Source organism: Onychostruthus taczanowskii, unplaced genomic scaffold, assembly GCF_017590055.1.
Source record: "Onychostruthus taczanowskii isolate IOZ18803 unplaced genomic scaffold, ASM1759005v1 scaffold5, whole genome shotgun sequence".
Classification (NCBI taxonomy): Eukaryota; Metazoa; Chordata; class Aves; order Passeriformes; family Passeridae; genus Onychostruthus; species Onychostruthus taczanowskii.
Genome location: NW_024502568.1, coordinates 3,426,674 through 3,450,230, shown reverse-complemented (window position 1 = coordinate 3,450,230; position 23,557 = coordinate 3,426,674). Strand labels below are relative to the sequence as shown.

At 37.3% G+C, this 23,557-nt stretch overlaps 1 protein-coding gene across 3 annotated transcripts in view; it reads right to left on the bottom strand.

Annotated features, from left to right (window-relative positions):
• The window catches only part of TBC1D12 (TBC1 domain family member 12), a 40,863-nt gene that overhangs the window by 4,202 nt on the left and 13,104 nt on the right, over positions 1-23,557 (bottom strand). For 2 of the 3 annotated variants that reach the window (XM_041415699.1, XM_041415701.1), the window contains exons 2-10: positions 19,388-19,511; positions 13,357-13,413; positions 8,430-8,545; positions 6,644-6,726; positions 4,939-5,056; positions 4,504-4,610; positions 3,860-3,940; positions 2,234-2,328; positions 1,470-1,541 (exon numbers count right to left, since the gene is read on the bottom strand). In XM_041415699.1, coding sequence (XP_041271633.1) covers positions 1,470-1,541; positions 2,234-2,328; positions 3,860-3,940; positions 4,504-4,610; positions 4,939-5,056; positions 6,644-6,726; positions 8,430-8,545; positions 13,357-13,413; positions 19,388-19,511 — 853 coding nt within the window. The remainder of the gene's footprint in view (positions 1-1,469; positions 1,542-2,233; positions 2,329-3,859; positions 3,941-4,503; positions 4,611-4,938; positions 5,057-6,643; positions 6,727-8,429; positions 8,546-13,356; positions 13,414-19,387; positions 19,512-23,557) is intronic. The other variant, XM_041415700.1, reaches the window with a different exon arrangement.

Below are 23,557 nucleotides of genomic sequence, written 5' to 3'. Positions count from 1 at the left end.
AGACAGATACATTGGAACTGAGACAAAATTCTGTTTCAGAACAGTCAATACATGTCTTTCCACTTGCCAAACCATAATTTTTCACACATATAAAATTACTTCTAGGTGGTTAGCTGCAGTGCAAGTTTACGTTTTTCCACCATTACTATCCCAAAAACACTTTAGCCTGCAATAAAAGTAAAGAGCATGATTCTTGTAGTTAAGTGATGATCTTAATACCCATTATGTTAACAATAATTCTACCAATTTCAACTGCAATCATCTTTATTCCACTGTCTCTAAACATTCATGCTGCCTGTTCTCATTTAAAAAAACCTACGCAGTCAACATTTTAACCAACTAGGGAAAAAGAGTATTGATATGCATCAGAAACAGTCAATCAGCTTTCCATTTCTGGGGGATAAATAAGATTACATTACATTTACTGCCATATTAACATTAAAAAACAAAGTGATAAGAAATATGAAGACTAGCTATATTTCTAATGGAAAAGAGAAGACTTATCCACGAAAAATTACTTATTTGCCTTTTGAAACTCCACCCTGGGAACAAGCAGTCTCAGAACCTGCAGAGTTTGTAATCTCACTTAAAAAATATGGGAGAGTCTCCAAAAATGACGTCACAGATGACAGAATTCAGGCCTAAAAACACTTGAACATGAAAAACCGACTAGTTATTTATGCAGAGTCCCAAGCATATCTGATTTAGAGAGGAAGACACACCCTGTGCTAAATAATGCTTTGTTGCATGGATGAGACTTAAAACTTTTCAAGTGTTTTGAACTGTGAAGCATTAGAGCTTGTGGAAGATGTTCTTAGGTACCCCCAAGAACAAAGACAAAAAAACCCTTTTCTTCATTACTGTTCATTATTTAAGCTAATACCTTTCAGAGAGATGTTAGGTTTAGTTGGTTTGTCCAGGGGGTTTTGACAGTTTTTTTAATGGGGTTTTTTTTTGGCTTGTTTTTAAACAGTAATGTTTGCTGGGAACTGTCTTTTCTTCACTGAACTCAGAGGGAATGATTTTTCCGTGTCAGCAAGACACTAAGAAGGAATTTCTGGATTTTAGGACATACAGTAGTGAAGCAGGGAGTATCGCTATGGAAATGGCAACAGGGGAAGAAAAAGTAACACAGAACAAGTGAGGTGATAACTGGAAGTCCACTAACACCTTCTGGGGTTTTTGTCCTGTGGATACTCTGTCAGAGCTATAATATCTTATGAACACAGCCATTTCAAATTTTCCATGCAATCCAGATACTCAACACTGACATTCAGTACATTTTCAGCTATTTAATTGTCTCTAAGAACTACCACCATTGTGACCGCTGTGAAATAAGTGCCAAAGTTTAATTATTTTTTAAGTGCTTGCAGCATAGCGTTTAGAACACCTATTTATTCAATATACTTTAAGACATGACATCTTAAGCTTATTTGTCATGTTAGAAACATTTTACAGCAAATACTTACATATCCCACGTCTGGTCTGTAACATGTATATGCTCCCAAAACACTATGCAGGAGATCATGATAAGGACCACCCTAATAAAAGGAGAGGGTAGAAGGAGAAAAGAAATACTTATTTTCAAAAAAATACAGGAAAGGAACAAGCTGATATTTTAAGATGTAAGTGAGCCAGTGAATTGTTGCTTTATTCATATTTAGAGTAATACTATTTTTTACTGCAAGCATAACCACAAATGCTTTTGAGATGTTAAAAGAAAAGTAACACTAATCCCATGAAATAATTCAGCAGAAATCAGTACATAATAGAAAATGAGGATATCTGGTATCCTTTTCAGAGACAATGGATATTTTAATTCTTAATAGCACAAGTTATTGTACAATAATATTGCATGTTATTTTATATATATGCATGCATATAATTATAGCTATATAAAAATCATAAAGCCTGAAAAGGTGTACCAGAATGCATCAAGATTTGTGTAGCAGTGAGAATACTCTCATTTCTGCCTGTAGTTTCATAATTAATAGGAATTAATAGGAAACAATTAATTAATAAGAATCTCATTAATAGGAATCTCATACAATTTTCCAAAGAGAAAAAAAAAACCTCATAGTCCATCACTAAGTGTCTCTACTTTATTCTCATTTTAAAACATTTAAGAAGTCCAAACAACTTCTAAAAACTTTTCCATATTTGGCCAGTTATGTTTCTTGTTTAACTATTCAGAATTTTAAAGCTGTTGTAACTGAAGTTAAAGGCATCTCACCTTCTGGAAAATATACAGGGATGGAAATGTGCGTGATATATCCAACTTAATTAGCTCCAGACTGGCCTCACGATCAGCAACAGATGCACCTGCATCTGCAAGCAAAACCAACACTTATTAAAGCTGATAAATTCTACAAACTTCAGAACAAAATTCCTGTAGGCACATAAAGACAAGGAAGGCAGCATTCATCCAAGAACTTCCAGAAGAAATTCTGCTAGCCCTTGAATTATCTCTGTCCAATCCTCTCCACAGGGACATGATAAAACCACTAGTGATAATGTGGAAAAAAATACAGGTAAAAAGACTTGGGGAAAAGGCTCTTTCAGAGGGCTTAAATCAGACAAGATTTGCAGCTGGAAAGCAAAGATGACAATGTGATGAACAGGCTAAACAGAACCTGCTCTGCTGAAGCTTGGAAAACAGCATTTCATTCCAGTCTTCCTAAAACTATCATAGCTGGTCTTCCAGACTTTGCTACCAAAGATTAGTAATAAGCACTGTCAGCTTGCTTGCTTTTCAGAGATGAAAATTCTATCACTCTTCAGTTTTCCCTGATCACTCCATTTCCCAGGACATCTGGCACAATTAAAACAGCTCCTTCTCCCTTCATTCCCATCCAGAACTATTACCTCTCAAAAAAAACAGATTACCTAAGCTTTCCCCCAAAGACAGCCCACACCCCTCCCAACAAAAGAACAAGCAACCACCACTCCACAGACCAAGGGGCATTGAAAACACGTTTTCCAAGGATAAGCATATTCACAGTCATGTACACACAGAATTTTTTATAAATTGTTTGTCTCAAGGCAACCTTCAGATGAGTCACAGGGCTATCCCTAAGGAAGACCCAAATAATTTACAGTCAAAGTAGGCAATTAGTCAGGACTGGCTATGGCAAACACAAACAACTAAAGTAATGGAAAAGACACTATCACAGGGCAGCGTTTTAAAAATTATCAGTCAACAGAACAAAGAGTTAACCTTTATAACAAGGAGACATCCAGCATTAAAAACATCACTGATACTATTTTTAACAGAAAGAACATCCACAGGAGACAGCAATATGGCAGTGAAAAAACTGCATTCGACAAAAGAGTGCTAACATCCCCACTTAACAGATCTGGAAGGAAAGGCCATCTGGGCAGGCAATGAAATCCAAGTGGGATCTGAAATGTGTCATGTTTTGTATTTTTCACCTTTCAGTTTCAGAACCAAAAAACAGAGGATATTCTTTTTTCTTTCCCAAAATCATGGAAGTGATACCAACTGAGGAGAACCCATCTAAGAAGAGCTAAGTAAGAGCATGTACTGTAATTGAGTTTCCTGTTTCTTCTTTTTGTATTTCATCTAATATTTTCATGAGAGCCAAGTCTTGATATTTCAAGGGAAACATGAATTTGAAAGTAGCACATGCAATATTTTAACCTGTCTTTTACTGATACAGTAAGTACTGCCAAGCCCCTTGCTCACTGACTTGTCATAAGACAGCAAACATTTAAGTAGGGAATGACTTTGAGAATTTTAAACAAGTGTTCTTAATGCTGAAATTGCAGAGGAATTTGCAAGACTTCCTGGGTTTGTAAAAGTGAATAGGAGGTTGCTGAGCACTCGGGAGAATCTCACCTTCTATTTCATTCTCAGTACTTGTCTCACTGAAGCTTTTCCATCGTTCCTTAGCTCTTGACAAGAAGATTTCATAAAGTTCTGCAAGAAAGCAAAACAAAACCAATAACCAAAAAGGAAGTAGTAAGAAAAGCACCCATCCAAGACAAAAGCATGCTAAGCATTCTTGGCTTTGGTTACTTGGTTTCATCACTGGGGGCAGGAGAAGAGTCTATTAGATGGTTACCACTAGACACAGTTTTATAGTGTGCACTGTATTGTACTTTCTGCTGTGAACATACAAATTATGGCAGGGAAATTATGCCTTACATAATTCAGATTTGTATTTTTGTGAATAAAATGCTTACAATTCATCAATCATTAGTTATAAAATAAAGCAATTCCCCTTTTCACCCCCTTAAGAAAGCAAAGCTACAAATTCTCAATTTTAAACATAATTATTTTCTGGGAGGAAGCACTACCTTAGTTCTTAAAATACTAAATGTTTTTGTAAGCAGGTTTTGAACCTTGTTTCCATAATTTATGAGGCGATGATAACTAATTGTAAAATACAATTGTTCCTAACCTTGCAAAAAAAGTTTACATTTTTCTTTGAAAATAATCAACTTAAATTAGCATAAACATGTGATCTTTTAGGAACATACCAGGAGTGATGTTTAATTCATTTCCCACAGCTAGACTCCAAACCTTCCCACGTACACTTGGGGGCAATCCCTGCCACCACAGCTCTCGAACTCTTCGGGTAGCACGCCTAATATACAAAAGCAGGGAGAAACAAAAAAAGGCACATATTGCACATCTTCTTTTCTAAAATCACTGGGCAATTTACAAGCAAAATACTGTTTACCAATCAATAGTCAAAGATCTCTGTTGATGCTAAAGCCCCATTAAAAACCCCCAAACATTCAGCTCCCAGAAAGCACATTTCATGTTGCTCTGTAACGACCTCACATTATATCATGGCAACAAAAACTGACTTCTCGACAACACAGAAAAGGAAAATAAGGTATGTGGGTCCTCAGTTTCCAGAGGAGAAACAAGCCACGCTTGCCTCATTTACACAGCAGAACTTTACTTACATGCCTTCCCAGTTAGGTAGTATTTCATTGACCCAAATCACCATAGCACTAGCGATATTCTCTTCTTGCTTGAAACGCTCTCTCATTATTTTTTTCCTTTTATGTGCTTCTTTAATTTCTGTTAGGCATAACATGTCAATAATTCTGTATTAGTGTATACAAATTATTAGGTAAATTATTCAGCTACTACCCAAGTATTTAGATGTCTAAAAGATCGAGGGTAAATTACTGTTGCATGTACTATTTCTGTTGATTGTAGGTGTATTTCTCTGGACATTTTTTAATTTAAGCTAAGTTGTTCAAATACAGTCATTTAGACAAGCAAAAATCAAGCTAGAAAACTCAGATAATTCGCTTCTGCAGTACACAGGATAACTAAGCACATCATCAGCGCTCTTTTTCCACTCATGTTTTTCATACCATATTTTATCTGAGCCTTATGCATTTATTAGACTAATCAGCAATATTTATGGATAATTTTATTATTTAAAAGTGCAATTCTACATCCATTTTAAAACTATTCAAATTTTACTGAAGCTTCCACCTAAAAGGATTCCGTATTTTCTTTTCTGGAAACAGGACCTAAAGACCTAAGACAAAGTCACAATGCTGGACAAGAGAACAATGTCCTGCCTTCTGTTCAAAAAAGATCATTTACACATTCCTCTTATCAAAAAGGTGAAAAGAAGGACAGACCAATGCTCTCCTGACATCACTTAGAACCACCGTGAAATTGCAAGACATTTTCTATTTAAGCATGCACTGGTCACATCAAGAGAGTAAACATTCTCTCCCTGGTAAACAGATACGGCTGACCAGCTTCATCAAGCTTTTACTGAAGCTTTGAGTGTGTAGCAACAGTTAATAAACCAGGGCACACACATGAAAACACCACACATGGCTGAACCTCCAAAGATGCTGTTGCTCAAGAACACAGACCACAGATCACAACAAGAAACACACCACAAGAGCAGAGTGAAATGCATTGTCAAATGCTGTGGATTTCTTATTGCATCTTTCAAAGTAAGCTGCCACGGATCCACAGATGATCAATCAGTTCAGAAGCCTGTATGTCTGACAATAGCCCAAGTAAAACATGCAGCACAGATTCTTAAAATAGCTTATTCCCTGAATATTAGGCACAAGACTACAGAAGTCCTTTCAACAACTATTCATAGATTGACACAGTACCAGATGCTACTGATCTGTTTTTTAAATTAATCGTGTCTAGTGGGAATAAGAAGGTTCACGCAGGTACAGCTGATTGCAAAACAACCCCAAAGTTTTCATCTCTCTTCACATTGAAATTGATCAGAAATTCTCAGGGAACCAGATCCTAAAGCAGTCAGCTTTATTATACTTTGGCTCATAGTGGCAACTGCAGCAACGCTGCTTGAAAAGAGTCCAAGTATCCAGAAAGTTTCTATGTCACCACACTACACAAGTATCTTAAAAAAATTAAGTTTTTCCTTAAAAAGTAAATAAAAGGTTAAGTTGCATTCTGAATTTAGCTACGTTCATTGTAGCAGAACAACAATTTGATAACTGAGTTCTGTTTTAAACTATGTGCCCCTATGCAGCAGAGAATAACTCAGACATTAAACAAGAGGTTCTTTAATGTACCCAGTTGCCTACAAGCCAGGATTTGCTTTAGTTTTGCAGCAGAGTTGAGAGGAATTACAGTGACTGTTGGCAGTTGACATACCTCGTTTTTTTGCTTCTGCCACCATCTCGTCGTACTCCTGTCGATGACGTAAAGCCTCCTCCACTGATTTGGCAGGAAGATTTCTGAAAACAAGTTGTTCCTGAATTCAATACACACAAATGACATTCTGGACCATTTCAGAACAGGATTAAATTTGGTTTCTCTCAAAGGTGAGCTTTGGGCTGTCACACTGCCAGTGTTCCAATAACAGCTGTAGAGAACTACTAGATGTTTGCTGCTCCTGTTTTTTAGTTCTCCTAGAGCTTCCCCCAAAGTAAGGTTATTAAATTTGTTGAACACCTGGAATGATGCTCAAGTGAGTGACAAAAGGAAAATGCTGATATATCATATAGTTATTTATTCCAATGCATTTCTGGCCAGGTGTATTTTAATATGTTCACATGAAATCTATGATGATGTATTTTCAATAAAAGGTATAGGTTTTTATTCATTGTAGTTAGCCCCTTAAAATTTACACAAAAGAAGGTAAGTTTGCCAAAGGAAGAAAGGGTAGATCAGCACTGATGTCAGAGCTAAAGCTGAGGAAGCCTGGTACAGTCTAAAAGTTCACCAGATAAAAATGTGTTTGTTTTCTGGCTGCATCATGATCCCCTAATTGCTAAACACACTTCCTCTTGACCAAGAAGACTCACTTCAAAGTAAATTAGAACACAGTGTTTAGTCTCAGCCTCTTACCTAATGTCTAGTCTACTTTGGTCCAAAATAAATAGAAAACAGTTTTGTCATTTTAATATTTAAAAAGTTTTGTGTCTCCTCTCTCATACAAGCAGACAAAATCACTTCTTAATATTTTCAATGAAAGTGAGAGCAGAATGTATTTTCAAAGGTTAGACTGTGGCAACACACTACATGCTTGGAATGGCACCCCAATTTGAAACAAGTGTCATTTGTAAAAGCATATTTATCCTGGCTTGTGAATTGCAATACTATAAAAGTAAATAAAAACATCAGCAAGTTGTTGCATATCTTACCCTCTACCATACAGTAAAAGAAATAATGCACTTATGAAAATAAATGCTCATAGTAATCTCTAATTCCATTCAGAACATTTCTGTCTTAGCACAGAATGAGTTTATATACTTCCAGACAGAATATCCAAAGAAACACCAATATGTTCTATTTTCCATTTCCTAATTGGAAGTGATTAGAGCAAACATTTAATAGTGCCATCACAAGCTTTTCCATGGACAAGCAATTTTTAAAAGTTGCTCCATTTGTTTTCCTCAAGCTGGTGTTCTTAGTCAGCAGTTCCTTTCTCTTTCCTTCAAATTGTTGAAGACGGTATATCTGAAAATACTGACCAATTTATTACCCATTTTTCATTACTATTCTTATTTGTACTTTATGTGGGTTTTGTTACATCTTCACCTGCTGTTTCTCTGCCTTCAGCTGCACTTTTAGGTATTACCTACCTAAAATGTTTTTAAGTTTTCAAAACAGGGGAAGGGAGGAGAGAAGGAAGTGCACACTGAGAAAGCAGTGAAGAAATCAATCAAGAAAGTTCCTGAAGACTTTGAGGATGCCCAGTGCATGGTCACAGACAGCTGTGAGACACAGCAGATTACAGACTGGTGGCTCCATTACAGTGGGAAAGAATTCCTCATATAGACTGTGATACACTTAAGGCTCTTCTGGAAGTATTTGTTAGACTATAACATGGGACAGAATAATCCAATGGTTCTTTCACATAAGACTTGAGAATTTTAGCTCATCAGAAATGTATCTAAAATTCAGTCCTTCAGCTGCACAGCAGAATCATACTTACGCTGGTCGATCCTCCAGAATCAAAGCAGTAGTTGAAAGTGGTTCAAACTCAATATTTTTACGTCTTGCTGATGGGGGTGGAGGTTTACACATTCTTCCTGTCCGTGCTTCATATTCCTAAACAACATTATTGATAAAAATTAAATTTCAACTTTCAGCCTCACTCCAAATTAGTAAGCATGATATTACATAATGCATAAATAATTTCATATCAAATACCTTAACATTACTTAAGACAGCAAGTGGCAAACACCACAAGTTGAAATTGCTGGTAGCAACAGTGCAGCTTTCCAGGACTGCTGAGTAAAGATGAATGAGAAAGTAGTTTCTTGTATCAACTTAATGTTTGATTTATTCTAGTTCAATATTTCAGCTGAGCATCCCAGGATCAGGCAGTAAAGAAATTTGCATAATCTACCCAGCCTAGCTAGTGTACAAGTGTATTTAAGTAATATGTAAAGTTGACAATAAAAAACCCCACCACTAATCAAGACCATGTGTCTCTTTCCATTTCTTCCTCTTGATTCCAGCCCTGCTTCAGATCCAGTACACTTCACATTCCTGAGGCCTTTAACAACACCATCACACCCACATAAACCAGAACCACCTACACTACACTCAGTGACAATATACCAGTATTTATCATTGCAAGTCTGTTTCATATCATTTCCTTCTGTTGAGGTTAAAACATGCAATCTACTTAGAAAGAAATATTTAACTGCCTCCAATACACACAAGATTCTGAGGAAGAAAGAATTCTAATCCTTTGACCACAACAGCAACGCAACAAAACAAAAATATGACACAATCCTTAGGAAAAAAGCTAAATGGAGCCAGATGAAAATGTCAAATCTCACATCCCTTCTTTCTCGCCTCTGTAAATAAAAATTTACTGCCAAGTTAATGGAATAATATGCATCAACACCATTCAGCACATTGAAACAAGTATCTTGAACAAATGGACACAGGATTGGTAGAGTTCTGCTGTAATTAACACAAGCAAAATGAAAAAATCAATGCTCACCATTTGAATGAATACACATATTCTCAAGCTGAAAATAATTTTCTTCCACTTTAAAACAGAAACCACATCAGTACTCCTGTCATGCTGTATACCTCAGGACACTCCAGTACATTTGTAAATTAGGAATGCATCCTGTGATAACACCCAGAGATCAGCATCCAGGCTGCAGTACAACAGCAATGCCATCCCTCCTATTCTTGGTAGAAGTTCTGATTTACTTCCATATTCTCCTTTGTAACAAGAGTCACCAAATCAAGTTCATTTAGTGGTCAGAGGTGAGGAAGCTCAAACATCAGCAACCTTTTCAACATCTCAATATCTAACTTGTATGCAAATTTAAAAAAAAATTTGAAAAAAATTTAAAAGCACTGCAAGATGTATATCAGAAATGAAGGCACTCTGAAGCCATTTTTTAACACAAGCAATACATGTGAACAAGGCTCGTACTTCCAGCTATCACCTGTGCTAAGAACTGACCCACTATTTCCAAGGCAACAGAGAAAGAAAAAAAACAAAAATTAAAAATTCTTCAACAGAGATTTTCACAAAAGGCAGAACTCATCATCCAACTGTGTTTCTGAAAGTACACATCATGAACAGTTGGGTTTTGTAAAAAGAGACCAAATGGGCAGAGAAGGAAAACTATAAGTGTTACTAGAAAGAGTCAAAACAGAGACCAAAATAGCCTCAGGCTCAAACTGTCATGGCTGCACATTCCCCAAACTGAAATACATTCCAAGGTATCACAACCTTCCAAGGGAACATGCTTTTTCCTCAAGAAGCCTGTGCTCTAGGAAACTTATTTGAAGATTACATCCCACAACCATAAGATGTGTGAGAGAGTTTCTGCAAATAAACTATCCATTTTTTTCCTGGAATACTTTATATGACTACATGTAAAGAATCCAATACTCTTCACTGTGCAGTTGATACAGAATCTAAAAAGCTTGAACTGACATAAAACTTCATTTTAAAAGATGTGAACTAATACTCTCCCACAACAAGGTGAAAATACAATTTAAAGTCAAATGTCTTGTCAAATGCTTAATATGCAGGGCATGAGCCAGAAGATAAAACAGTTGACAGCTAAGATTCAAGACTATGTAAAACTTGTAGATATAAAAAAATTATTTTGGAAGTGTCACATGTATGGTTTCACAAGAAGGTCATTTTAAAAATCTTTATTGCAACATATTAGGCATTTATTGAAAATTCCAGAACACTTCCTAATTCCAAAATAAAGAAAAACACATTTTGCCTTTAATAAAAAGCTATCTTCTTACTAAGTCTGGAACGACATCCTGTTATCCACTGCCAATAATTAACTCAGTAAGAAGCTAAAAGCATGTTTTTCCTGAAAAGCACTGTGACAAGCACTGTGACTGCATACTTAAGAGTGCTTCAATATGTGGAGGGACTTGCATTTCTGGTATTTATTCCTGCACAGATACAGATAAACCTATTAAACTACAGACAGGTAACTGGGGCTGGGAAAACATCTTTTGCTTATAAACTGCATTTGCTTAAGAAGATAAAGATATCTCAAATAGTATCTTCTTAAAACCCCACCCAAAAACCAGAAATCCAAAAAAACCCCACCCCCTACCACCACAGCAAAGAACACCAAAAAATGCACTGGTATTCTAAATAATAAATTTAAAAAGTAAATAAACCCACAGAGGTCTTGACTGCTTGCACCTTTTTGTTATCTACATGAAAAACATGCAAGTCTGAAGTTCCATCCATCCTTCTGCTATAGTACCTTAAAGGACAGTCAGACCATTGAGAGTAATTTTCAATATCTTTAAACAGTACTGGATTGCTCTGTGTAACATATAAGTAACTGCTCAGAGCTTCCTCTCCCAATACTTAAGCCAATGACCTCACAGAAAGGAAAACCAGCTGCACTGCAGCATTCCAAAAGCATTAGTAGACCTGAAGTAGGGTATGCTTGTAGGGATAAAGTATTTAGCTAAGTGTGAAACAGAGGGATAGAAGTGTTAGAAGACAAACTTGCATCTACAGAGCCCAAACTATACAGCTGTAAAGGAATAAATACCAACCATAAAATTCAACATGAACCTGGAATTAAGTTTGATCTATTTATGACCAACAACAAAAGCTCAGCTCCTGAGAATGAGTGATAAAAGCCTTTGGTTACAAGGACTATGAAAATCCTCACAGTACCAATTATACAGACAAAACACCACACATCCAATTACGCTGTAGGTATGCTGGAGGAGAAGGCATCTGATGTGTAGAGAACTTATGCAACTAAAGAATGCAACACTGAATAAACTTCCCCTGTCTTAAGGATTGCCTCTATTTAAAGTAGATGTTAAGGCATACTAATACTCTAATTAAATATCCTGTGTATGACAGTTTCTTCTGATATGCTTTCTCCTCTCTAATGCTAAGTCTGATCTAAAACAGTTTTTATTCAATCAACTGTGACTTCTGCTGACGAAACAGAATGGGGATTGCCATATATTGTGCAGAAGGTTTTAAACCTCTCTCCCTTCTACACACACATGACTGGAGCAGATGGGTCTAGGAAACATCTATATGATTATTTTCATTATGTTATACAGCTAATTTGATATACCACCATCAGGAAGATGATATGCCTTCATTTGAATCAGGGCTGATCATCCAAGAATAGAAGCATTAATAGAATCACCTAGGAGTGCATCCATGTAAGAAGAATTTTGGCTAATGAATAATCCTACATCAGCATGCATGTTGCCTCCAGGATAAATGTTAAAATTGCTGAGCTAGCCCTGGCTATAAAGTGATTATAAACAAAGAAGTGTTTATAGCAAGAGTAGGTGTCACTTAAAAATCCTGTGAATCATAAACTAGACATTTTCCCAGAAATAAGAATTCCAGATGCTGCCAGGACAGGCAGAACAGTACATTCTCTCCTAATTTGCAGGTGAAATAGAAAGAACAGATGTATTGATGGAGAAGAAAATACTAATCTTCACACAGTACAAAAGGACAACCAAACAGACACTTAAGAGTTTCTAGGTCAATCTTCCAACGTTAATACCATTCACTTTCAATTCTTTGTTTGCTGTATTTTTTCCTCAATTGGATAATTAATAAGGTGCATCAAGTTTCATCTTTTTTTGTTTACAAGAAGCCACCAGCCCTGGGCCCAACAAGGAGAGTGTGTGCTGAGAGTGGCCAGGCCATGTAATGTGACCCACGGGCATCAGAATCAACCAGCAGGTCTATGGCTGCTCTGTTTCACAGTTCCACAGAACTAAGAAGCCAATCTGCACTATTCATGTTTAACACAGAGTGCAGAATTACATAAAAAGTGTACAAAGTAATGGGCATGCACAATTTCAGAAGGATCCCAGTCACACAAATAGATAATGTAAAATGTAACAAAAGCTTTGATAGCGACGCTTTTCTAGTTTTCCAATTTCACAATGGAAATAGTGATTAAAAGCATCAGGAATTCTGAAGTGCCACTGCTAATAGCTTGTGTGGCTCAGTGACAGAAAGAAGATTCTAATATATAAATTTTCAAATTTAATAAGGTGTTCAAAAATATTACAAATTACGCCTTTCAAAAACTTTTACCATCAAGCAATGAGGCACAGCAAACATAGAAAGTAAATTACTGTCAAGCTGTATTATTACCTATTTCTTGCTATCCAAAAACATGCAATGTAAACAATAAACAATAATTCTCTATCACTTCAAGTTGTTAGTGAGATTCACATGTGAAGCTTGTTTACTTTGCTAATGGTTTTTAATGAGTTGATGGTTAGTGCCATAAAATATTCATGCTACTGTGAAAATGTGATGCTTGTACTATTTTAATGAGTGTTACACAGTCCCATGCATGGCATCAAATACAACTACAAAAAGTATATATTAAATTTCATACCCCTGTGTTTAATAGACTGAGAGCAGATATTGACGCAAGACTGCCAGAACTGTCATCCTAATAAGAAAAACAGAAGCAGAGCCTTAGTGAATAAATAAAGGAAAAGACCATTACAAAACAGCAATATGCAAGCCAAAATTTAAATTCACATGTAGAGTATTTATCTTGTATGTTTGAAAAAATATGGATGCGTCTGTTCCTCTTCCTTTCCCAGCCCTCAAAACAAAAAAATAGACACGTATAAAAAGACTCCCTACTTGTGCAAGATCTGTACAGACATCGACTGGATTGTTTTTCTGGTTTAATTGATGTTTTATATTTTCAATAATCAGCCCCTTTGCCCAAAGGGAGATTTTTTTCCATGGTGCTTCTCAGATGCGTGACAAAGGCAGTCCCTCATACATCCTGTGTCTCCCTGGTACACACCACTCACAGACATGAGACTGACTTAACCACAGCCTTGGAAGGTACATGCTGTTAGAAAGGAGAAACAAAACATTGTCCCCTGCCATGTTATCATTGGTATTTCTAAACTGAATGCTCAAAAGTGGGCTATACCTCAGCCTTGCTGGTGATAACAGAGGTGTATTTGTAATGCTTTGAGCAACAGTCACTTCCATTATAGGTAAGATTCTAAGCACCACTCAAGCAGCAAGGCATTCAGGCAAAAAGCAAGCCCAGCTACAGGAGACCCTGTACCACCACAGCTCTGCACATTTCCAACCAAAAGTCAAAGTTGGTTTTATAATGGAAAGATAAGCCAAGCTAAAAGATGGGGTGTAGGAGATGTGAAAACAAAGCCCACTGCTTTTAAGCCTTGAATTACAGTGCCTGGAAGAACAAAAAGAAGGTTATTACCATTAATTCAACAGAACATATCTGCAGTGTTCAGAATAATAGAAACCATTTTAAAGGCTTTCTTCTCCCTTACCATACTATTTTTCCTTTTCTGTACCGAAGTACCATGCCAGCCTTGGAAGTGTAAGATTTATATTAAAACAAACCAACAAAAAACCCCCACAATCTCACACTTTGTAAATAAATAAATAAATGTCCATGAAAGACAGCAGATTTACCACCTGAACCTATCCTTTTGGAATTCGATACAGCCTGCCTAGATAATTATTTTGCTTCCTCAGCACCTCAAGCTCAGCAGCATCTCTGCTTAACCTGCAAATGCTCAGTTCTTTGAGAGAAGAAAAAATCCTACATATGATGCTTGGCTAAAGAAATTCAAAGGCCCAATAGAAGGAGAGGGATCCCACAAAGAGAGATTCCAGAAGACCAAAAAATAAAATATAATGTCCCACCACATCAAAGTAAAATAAGTTCTATAATTTTTATTACCTCAATTTATATTGTTTCCTCAAAATCCAGCAAATTTCAGGAACAGAAATGAAAATACATACCTATGTATGCCTATGCTTTCTTTTTCAAGCCCCTAGTAAGAGAACAGTTGTTTCAATACTAATTGTAGTTGTTCTCAAAGACTTTGTTTTTTTAAAAAACAGCAATCAGAGAATCCACATCAGCAGAGTCAATACTTCCATGTTATTTTCAAAGCACTGATCCCATCTCCCCTCGTAAGGGTGCTCCCCTGAAGATGCATTTGTGCCACCAAACACACTGACATCATAAGAACTTCTCCTTAACAAGTCTCCCTTGTCAAAGCAACCTGGGACGTCCTGGCAGTAGGAGCTGAACTGTAATTTATGGCCTTTATGCAAAACAAAAGAAAGCATCTGTCACTCTGAGGTCCTACCAGTTTCACTACCATTGTATTGACAAGATAATCACTGAAGAAATCTAAAACACTGGGGAATGTCTATGGTTTACCTCTAGAACAGATATTTTACTGACTACACATGTGATAATTGAATGATGCAGGACATTTCTTGAGAATCTGACCAGCTACAGCATCTACAAAGAAAACCACCCCAGCCTTCTCACTGCTCCTGGTAGGGCAAATTGTTATTCAAGTGTTAGAGGTTCCTTGCAAGACCCAATAACCCCATTTATTATCAGTCCTTGTTTCAAGGCAGTTTGTTACCAATGTGTTTCTGCCCTGTATCTGGCAAACAGGCAGAAGTATTGCCTTTCTTTTTTCTTCAGTAGTAGTGCAAGGTGAGCCAACGTGACCTCTAAATAACAATCTGCTTAAGAACCACTCCTGTAAAAAAGCATTCAACAACTTCTCTGAGATAGTCAGCCCTTGGGTTTGTTTACAAACACACACACACATTTTATAAGCATTAAGAGCTTTGTGCACTTTAAACTCTAACAACCAAGATTGGAGAGAAGAGTTAATATTGCAAGCCAAAATGTTTGAGTCATATGAAAACTGATTCAAACCACATCTGCTCCTCTGAAGAGAAGCCTCTGAAAACCCTTGTCCCTGGGAGACCACAGGAATTCTGCCGAATCAAGGACTGCAATTTCTCCGCTAGATCTCAGACTGAAGATAACAACATTGGAAAAATATTCAAGTGAAGACACTTACTTTTTTTAGCCCTCAGGTATTTAATTTTTGTAAATATTTCTGAGCCACCCCAATGTATTTTCAGAGGCTAGATGTACAACAGTGACCCAGTCAAAGCTAGTACTTAATGGACTGTCAAAGATTAAAACATTCAATTTTGTACACAAGGTGACAGCTATTGGAAAAGACGGCTTCACTTCTCAACAAGCAGTCATTTCTAAAATCACTGCAAGCTTTTAATGGTGTGTCAGATTTAAGTAGAAAAGAAACTCTTTTTTTTTCCACTTCATTTAAGGCTGCCACTGAGAGAAGCATTATTAAAACTACTGATAAAGCAAATTTGGTCTACATTGCTTGTTTTTTATATTGCAATGTGTAATTGCATATTTTGAGTTTAATTCAGACATATTAAGAAAACCCCACCATACTGCTTTAAACACATTAATAAAAAGTATGAAAGCCTGCCTTAATAAAATAAGCTAAACATAATGACCTGATATTCAGAAAAAATTTTATCACAGATCAAAAGCTCTTTTCTTTAACTCTAAGCACAAAAACTGAAATTGTGCCTGCGTTTTCAAACAGAACTTGGACTTTAGTCAATACATTCCAAAATGTTATATATCAGCCCACAAGTCTGTTTCTGCTTTAAATGCATCTGCATTAAAGTATTTCAACAGTCTAATTTAAAGCAGATTTCTGTACAGACTGAAAAGAATTTACCAAACTGATCATTAATGACAACATGCTTCTTATAATAGCTAGTTTTATTAGCTGCAGCTCATGAAAAAAGGCACACTTCCTAAAACCATCAAATGCATTTGACATTTGCAGTCCTGGGGAGTTGTTTTCCCTTTTCAAAAAAACAGTGAAGGAAAGAAGCCCAGAGGAAGGAGATGTCCAGCAAAAGAGTTGGCCTCAATCACATCCTGCTTGGGCAGCTCTAAATCCAAGGAGAGATGAGCGTGCCAGCAGCTGCGAGTGGGGAGATGCAGCTGCCAAGAACTTTCAACCTCTGACCCAGTTTGAGGGAGCGCATCCCGCCCGAGGCGGCGCAGCTGCACGGACGGTGCCGGCAAACCCCGCGGGCTGCCGTGCCACAAAAACATTCATCATCTTCTGCACGGGCTAAGAGGCTTGCAAGGAAATTATTTACAATCATGTTCATCAAGCAGTCTCTGAAGGCACAGCTGGCTGGCATCGTCATCTGAAAAATGTCTGAAACGGTATCCCCAATTAAGTTTCCAGATTTTCTTGAGGTTATTCAAGATATGACAAGCATTACCTGACTTCTCTGGAAGGGAGGTTGTCATATAACAGTGTCTACTTGATAGACAGTGACTGGGAGCCACAAGTATTCCTTTAAATGTAATCAGCAATTTACTACATCATCCTTACCATAACAAAATCGAAGGAGTTTTCCCTCAGCCAGGATGGAAAAGGGGCACATAAGCCCTACCAGTCTTTTGGCTATACATCTACAATGATGCAATTTTTCTCAGTTTTACTAATGGGAAAGTGCTTCATGATATTGCCATAAAACTTTGATGCATGTATTATCCTTATCCAAAAGACTTCCTCCTCCTATTAATTGCAAAGTTTTTCCTGTTGTGAGTTAATTTTTCTTGCAACAGGGCTTCCTAAGATCTCATCTTTCACATGCAGGATGCTGACTCATTACTGAGTTTCCTTAATCAAGGGTTTATTTGCACCCTCCCAAAGCTGGCCACTGACATCAGTAAAGTGAAAGGACCGTGTCCGACCATGAAAAATAATGTTCAGGAATAGCAAGATTTGTGGCTAATAATAAACTACCACACACTCCCTCACAGGCAGCTTTCCTACCTTCTTGTAGTCATACACCTAAGGCTCATTTTACAAAAGCTGGCTACCAAGAAGTAACCACAGTTCTAGCCACAAGGAGCTAAAAAATTGGGGGGGGGGGGGGGGGTGCAGAACGTTAGGTTTTTATTTCAATCATATTTGATCCCTCCACTAAGATTTAGAAAGTCAAAGTGCAAGTTTGGAGAGACATTCCATGTAGGTTATGAAGTAACCTGACAGATTCACAGAATTGCATGTCAACAAAACAGAATAAGAAAGTAGGACTATTTCTTAAGATCATCATCTTCAAAAGGTTGCCCAGGAAAGCTGTGGCTGCCCCAACTCTGAAAGTGTTCTAAGTCAGGTTGGACAGGGCTTTGAGCAACCTGGAAGGTGTCTGCCCATAGCAGGGAGAGGAGGACTCCCTTCCAACCCAAACAATTCTATTATAACATGGTCTCCAGAACAAATATCTTCATTACTAGAAAACAGTAAGCAGATGACAGGAAACACTGTGCAGATTCTCCATTTCTCAGAATGGAAGAGACATCTGGATTTCACCACAGTATTTTCACAGCACACGGCCAACAGCATGCACCTGCAAGCAAACCAAGAATGCTTGCCCTCTCCTACCCAAAGGGGAAAACCACTTAAATAAGAAAACTGTATTTGAAAACACAGAAAAAGCATTCAGTTTACTTCACAGTGCAAACCATAGAATAATTTGGGTTGGAAGGGATCTTTAAAGGTCACATAGTTTCAACTCACTGTCACAAGTCACATTGCATTGAAGTCCTTCAAAAAGACCCTCTCATTTTTGACTTTGGTTGCTCCCAAAGGCCCCCTTTGCCACAAAGCCCCTTCTAGGAGATAACTGAACACTGCCTCATTCACAGCCATTCACACCTGCCAAACACATCAGCTTATTTGGAATTTAAGAAAGGAGACAGAGAAAGCAGCCCTCAAGAGATTCAAGTTACAGTTCTAACCAACACATGGGACATTCACATTTCTTACGTCAACAGATCTTTCAGCTTCAGGTTTGCACGCTAACATTACATTAATGATACAGCACCAATTGCTCCCCTTTGAAGACTGATATTTTAGTATTATTTTATCAGAAATATTACTTTATCAAAGACAGATTCCACAGGAACAATTATATGGAAGTGCAACTTTGTGACAGAGGAAGCAAATCAGAGGTATCTTTGTGAAGAATTCCAGCAGCTAGAAAAAGAGTTTAATTTACAGTATTATTTTGCAACAAAGTATCTTGAGTGAGATTAAAATTTTAATTTAAAGACGATTACATGTTTCAGAATTCTAAACAATTTGTCACAAGTTACCTACATAGAAAGTCTTCCAGACAAGGATGGCAATGGAAAAATGAGTCATATTGCACCATACCATGTTAAATAAGACAAAATTTTATGGGAAATTAATGCAAGTTCTAATGTCTTGACAAAAACAGCTTAAATGCTTTTTGAACACATACTACCTTTTTGTAAGTACTTTTTATAAGTACTGAGATACATTGAAGAATGTACAAAATAATCATAAAACTCAAATTCCTTAGCAACTACTATTATTTAAACACAGCCCCAAAAGAATGTTCTCAGAGCACCCTGTGGTCATATAACACCAATGTGGATATAACAGCAGAGAAATGCAGTACCTGTGTCTTATTTTTACAATTTTCCTACCTTGAGTTGTGTGATGTTTACTCACCTGCTGAATAATTTTGGAATCTTTTGGAAGGTTTTCCCTGGGTGGGACTTTTCCAAACAACTTCCAGCCAGGAGCGCTTTGGACAGCAGGCTTGAGTTCCTTTGTCCTTTTAGTGAAGAAGTTTCTGAAAAGAGAGGAAGGATTTTGTTTTGTTTGTTATAGGCATATAAACAAAGTATATTGTGCCTACTTACATTTCTTCAATTTCTCCACCAGTTTACCACTTGGGTGAACTGTAGAGATTGCTCAGCAAATGCATAGTGCATTCTACTTTCAAATAATTAATCTGAAGTGGAGCATCTTTCATTACAGGTGTTTTGATGCTAATCTTTGTACTTAACACTCAACTTTACCTCTAAACTACTTTATGCAATATCAGAGCTTTTTTTTAGTAATAGCAGGTACTTTCTTATATATAAACAGCACACAGTAGACTCTCAAACTTTTGTTTGGGGTTTGCTTTACGTGTTTCTTCCTGATTTATTTGGAGACTGAAATGACAACAGCTGAAAAACACCTGTAACTTAAGAGATCTAAAAAAAAAAAAAAAAAAGTGAATTATTACTTCTACCAATCTTTACACCTTCAACTTCCATAGCATGGACTAGAAAACCAGGCAACAATCACACAGCTTCAGTTTAGCACACAACCTTTACCAGAGCCTAAAGCAATTACACTCAGAGGCAGATGACTGCATTGCTCTCACTTCTTAGAAAGCCAACCATCACAAGACCATGTTAGTGACCACTTGTCAGATACCCAGCTACACTATTTGACTCCAATCACAAGTTCCCACAGAGCATGTTATGTACAAATGCTTTAAAAAGGAAAGAAGTATATTTATTCTGAATACTGGAAAGTTACTTTCCAGAAACTTAGCACAAAGGGATTAAAAGCTCAGTAGCCTGTAAGGTTGTTTGTCAGGAAGCTTACCAGCTGACCTCAGAGAACAGAATATGAGAGTACTTTTGGTGGAAGATGTTTTTGTACAGTGTTAACTAGCTAACTTCACACTCTTCTTCTGGAAAGAGATCCCCAGATTTATTCTTTACTTAATGTATTTGCTGTATCTTAAAATACAATTCCTTTTCAAATTGGAAGCAGTCATGTTTGTGCACAGCAAACAGTCTCTTAGCTTTGCCCAGATAAAAGGAGCATGCTTCAACAACCACAATCTGTCTGAAAAGTGCTCAGGGCTCTTAAATTCCAGTGCCGTCAGGATTTCTGGCCAGACAGCATAGTTTTACAATTAGGAACTGTTAGTTTTGTAGGACCTTGTATGGTCTTCAAACACAAGTTATCTTTTTTGCTCCCAGAATGTTTTTTGTTATTTGGGAAACAAGCAAATGCCTGTCAAAAATCCCTTCAGTGCAAGTCTGTGAACTTATGTGTAGTTGAGGATCTAGCCACCAGCAAACAAAAAGCTGGAGAGATGGAGAAGTAGGTGCTGATAGAGCATGGAAGCCTCCCAAAAACTCGTAAGCTCAAGACTAGTGGTCCTGTGGAATCCAGGAAAAATCAAGAAAACCAGAACACCAAGACTCTTTTCACTCCATTTGAGGCCACTGCCACACACTACCATCATCAACAGCTTGTCAAAAAAAAAAAAAAAATTAAAGACTTCATTCAAGAAAACAGCAGTTGCTATAGGTAGACAGGGATTACAGGATTACACACACACCTGATAGACAAGAACACCATGGGGGATTTTTGTGGATTGCCCAGATAGAATCTGTTGGTGCCCCAGTACATTGTGCCACTTCTGTGGAGGTCTCCCAGATGTTGTTCCAACCCAGTTACTGGGAAGGCATGTTTGGGAATAACTGATTGCATGTCTTGAATAGTGGTTTGCTATTAATGGAATGGAGTCATTGCTATTAATAATAATTTAATTAATACAAATTGTCCCAGTAAGCATTGATTGTGATCCACACATCCCATAACTCTGTCCCCATCAGAGAGATCTGTAATATCTTCGTCCATCCCTGTGGAAGACAAGTTAGCACCTAGAAGCTCCAAGACAGTGGTTTCTGACATACAGCCTGGAAAGGAGGAACAGTGAATAAGACTAGCCATGGTACCCATGATTTGGAAAAAACCATCCTCAGTCAATCCCAGGACTGCACACTATTAGTGAAATGAACAGATCCACTCTGTAAGACAAAAAAAAAAGTGTGCTTACATAAATAACAAAGGCTCATTTCATAAGGACACTTTTCACAGTGCTTTACATTGTCTTCAGGAGGGAAGGAGGAGCATTCAAAGAATAAACAACAAAACACGACAGAAGTTTTCTGAAGACAACATGTCACTCTGCACGATCCCACAGCCTTGCCTTTAAATCTGCAACAGCTGTATTTGAACTTCATTAGAGAAGACTTTTTTCCCCCAAAAGCAGGTATGCAGGAAGGTACATTCTGGAGTATCTTTCTTGATTTCATGGGTAGCAATAACCATCCAGTCTCTGTACATGCTATGGAACACCACCAGGGTTACTGGGCAGCTGAACTCCACTGCCTCTAGCATATGTAGAAGCTGAAAGATGCATTTAATATTGATGGCAATCTGTCACTGTATCAAAGCTGGTTCATTATTAACCAAGTAGCTGGTCGATTTTAAAAGGAAAAATGTGTGTAAACATACAGATTTTTTTAAATTAATATTTCAATACAAAAAGATTTAGGCATGCTCATGGCTTTTACGAGATTTAATTTTTCAGTTTTTTTTAAAACAAATAAAACATCAAAACAAACCTTCCTTAATGCAGTCTGGAAGGAAAGAAGTTTTACTTTTATTGAGCACATATTCAATGAAGTCTGTTTCTTTTAAAGGCTAAAAGCTGATAAAACTTTGTATCATGTCAGAATAAACTTCACACAGGAATTCTAATCCAAAAGAAATTAATGAGAAATTACAAATAAGCTCTGCTGAAGATGGAAGGACACTTCTTAATACATTGTTTTGGCAACTAACAGCATCACATCTGAGGTGCTCTTGACAGCAGCAAAGCCTTACAAAAGCCTTGTTAAGGAACAGCATCTGTGAATGCTTACAAGTTGCATTCACTGAACCGCAGGAAGTGTACTAGATTTGATGTATTTGTTGCTGCTTAGAATATTCATGAGTCTCACGGATCCCAGGAAGAGTCAACTATTGAAATGGCTGAAAAGTCAATAGCATTTTGGTACAGAATCTCAAAATCCATTTGAAAACCTCAACATTCCTTAAAAAAAGAGCCTACACTTTAGAACTGAACAATCCTTTCTGTTGCAAGGACCCATGGGATAGAAATATTAAATTAGTTCATTGATTTAACGAACTCTGGTTTACAAAAGCCCAGGGGAAAGCTGCAAGGGTTTTTTTCCCCTGCTTCTTTTATGTAACACAAATTAACACCCTCAAATGACACTCCAAAATGTTTCAGTAGGTGCCTTGAAGATCTGGAAAGCTAAATGAAGTGCCACAGAATGAGACGTTATTGGCACAGACCAAGACATCTATTGTTAACGTGGTTTGGATTACTCTAAACAAAAACCTGTGGGCTGTGATCACACAACTGCAACAGCTGTAATGACAGCTATGAGTGGTGGTTTTCCCCCGTTTTTAACAGCGCTGCTTCAGCTATTCCTGCCTGTGCCCAGGATAGTCTGTGCAAGTTTCACCATACTGGTGGTACAGCAATTCAAAAGTGTTAACCATTTCTACAGGTGACATTAACACTACATTCTACTAATGAAATTGCTTGCTTCCATTCCACTTCTGCTTTTAAAAATCACTTTTTTGTTGCTGTTTAAGATTAATTAGTGCAGTCTAAATGCAATTAGAATTAAGTCTCAGAAGGGGATAGGTGGAACTTCATACTTTAGTGATTCTTTTAAATTTACTTTGGGGTTTTGACTTCCCCTCCCCACCCAAAAAAATCTCAACACAAAAACTTCTTTCCGATTTCCAAGTAGCTACAGGTCAAGAGGACGACAGATTTCCAAGATTTAGAGGAAGTTACTGGAAAATATGAGACAATTACTTCAACCTTGATCTTAAATTTTATCCAAAACCAGACTGTGCTGTATTTGCACAAGAGCCACTCAAATAAAGCTGAAGTGCTTTGAACAGCAGCAGGCAGGATCGGCTCCAGGGCAGATCCATCTCCAGCACTCTGCCTCCAGGTAA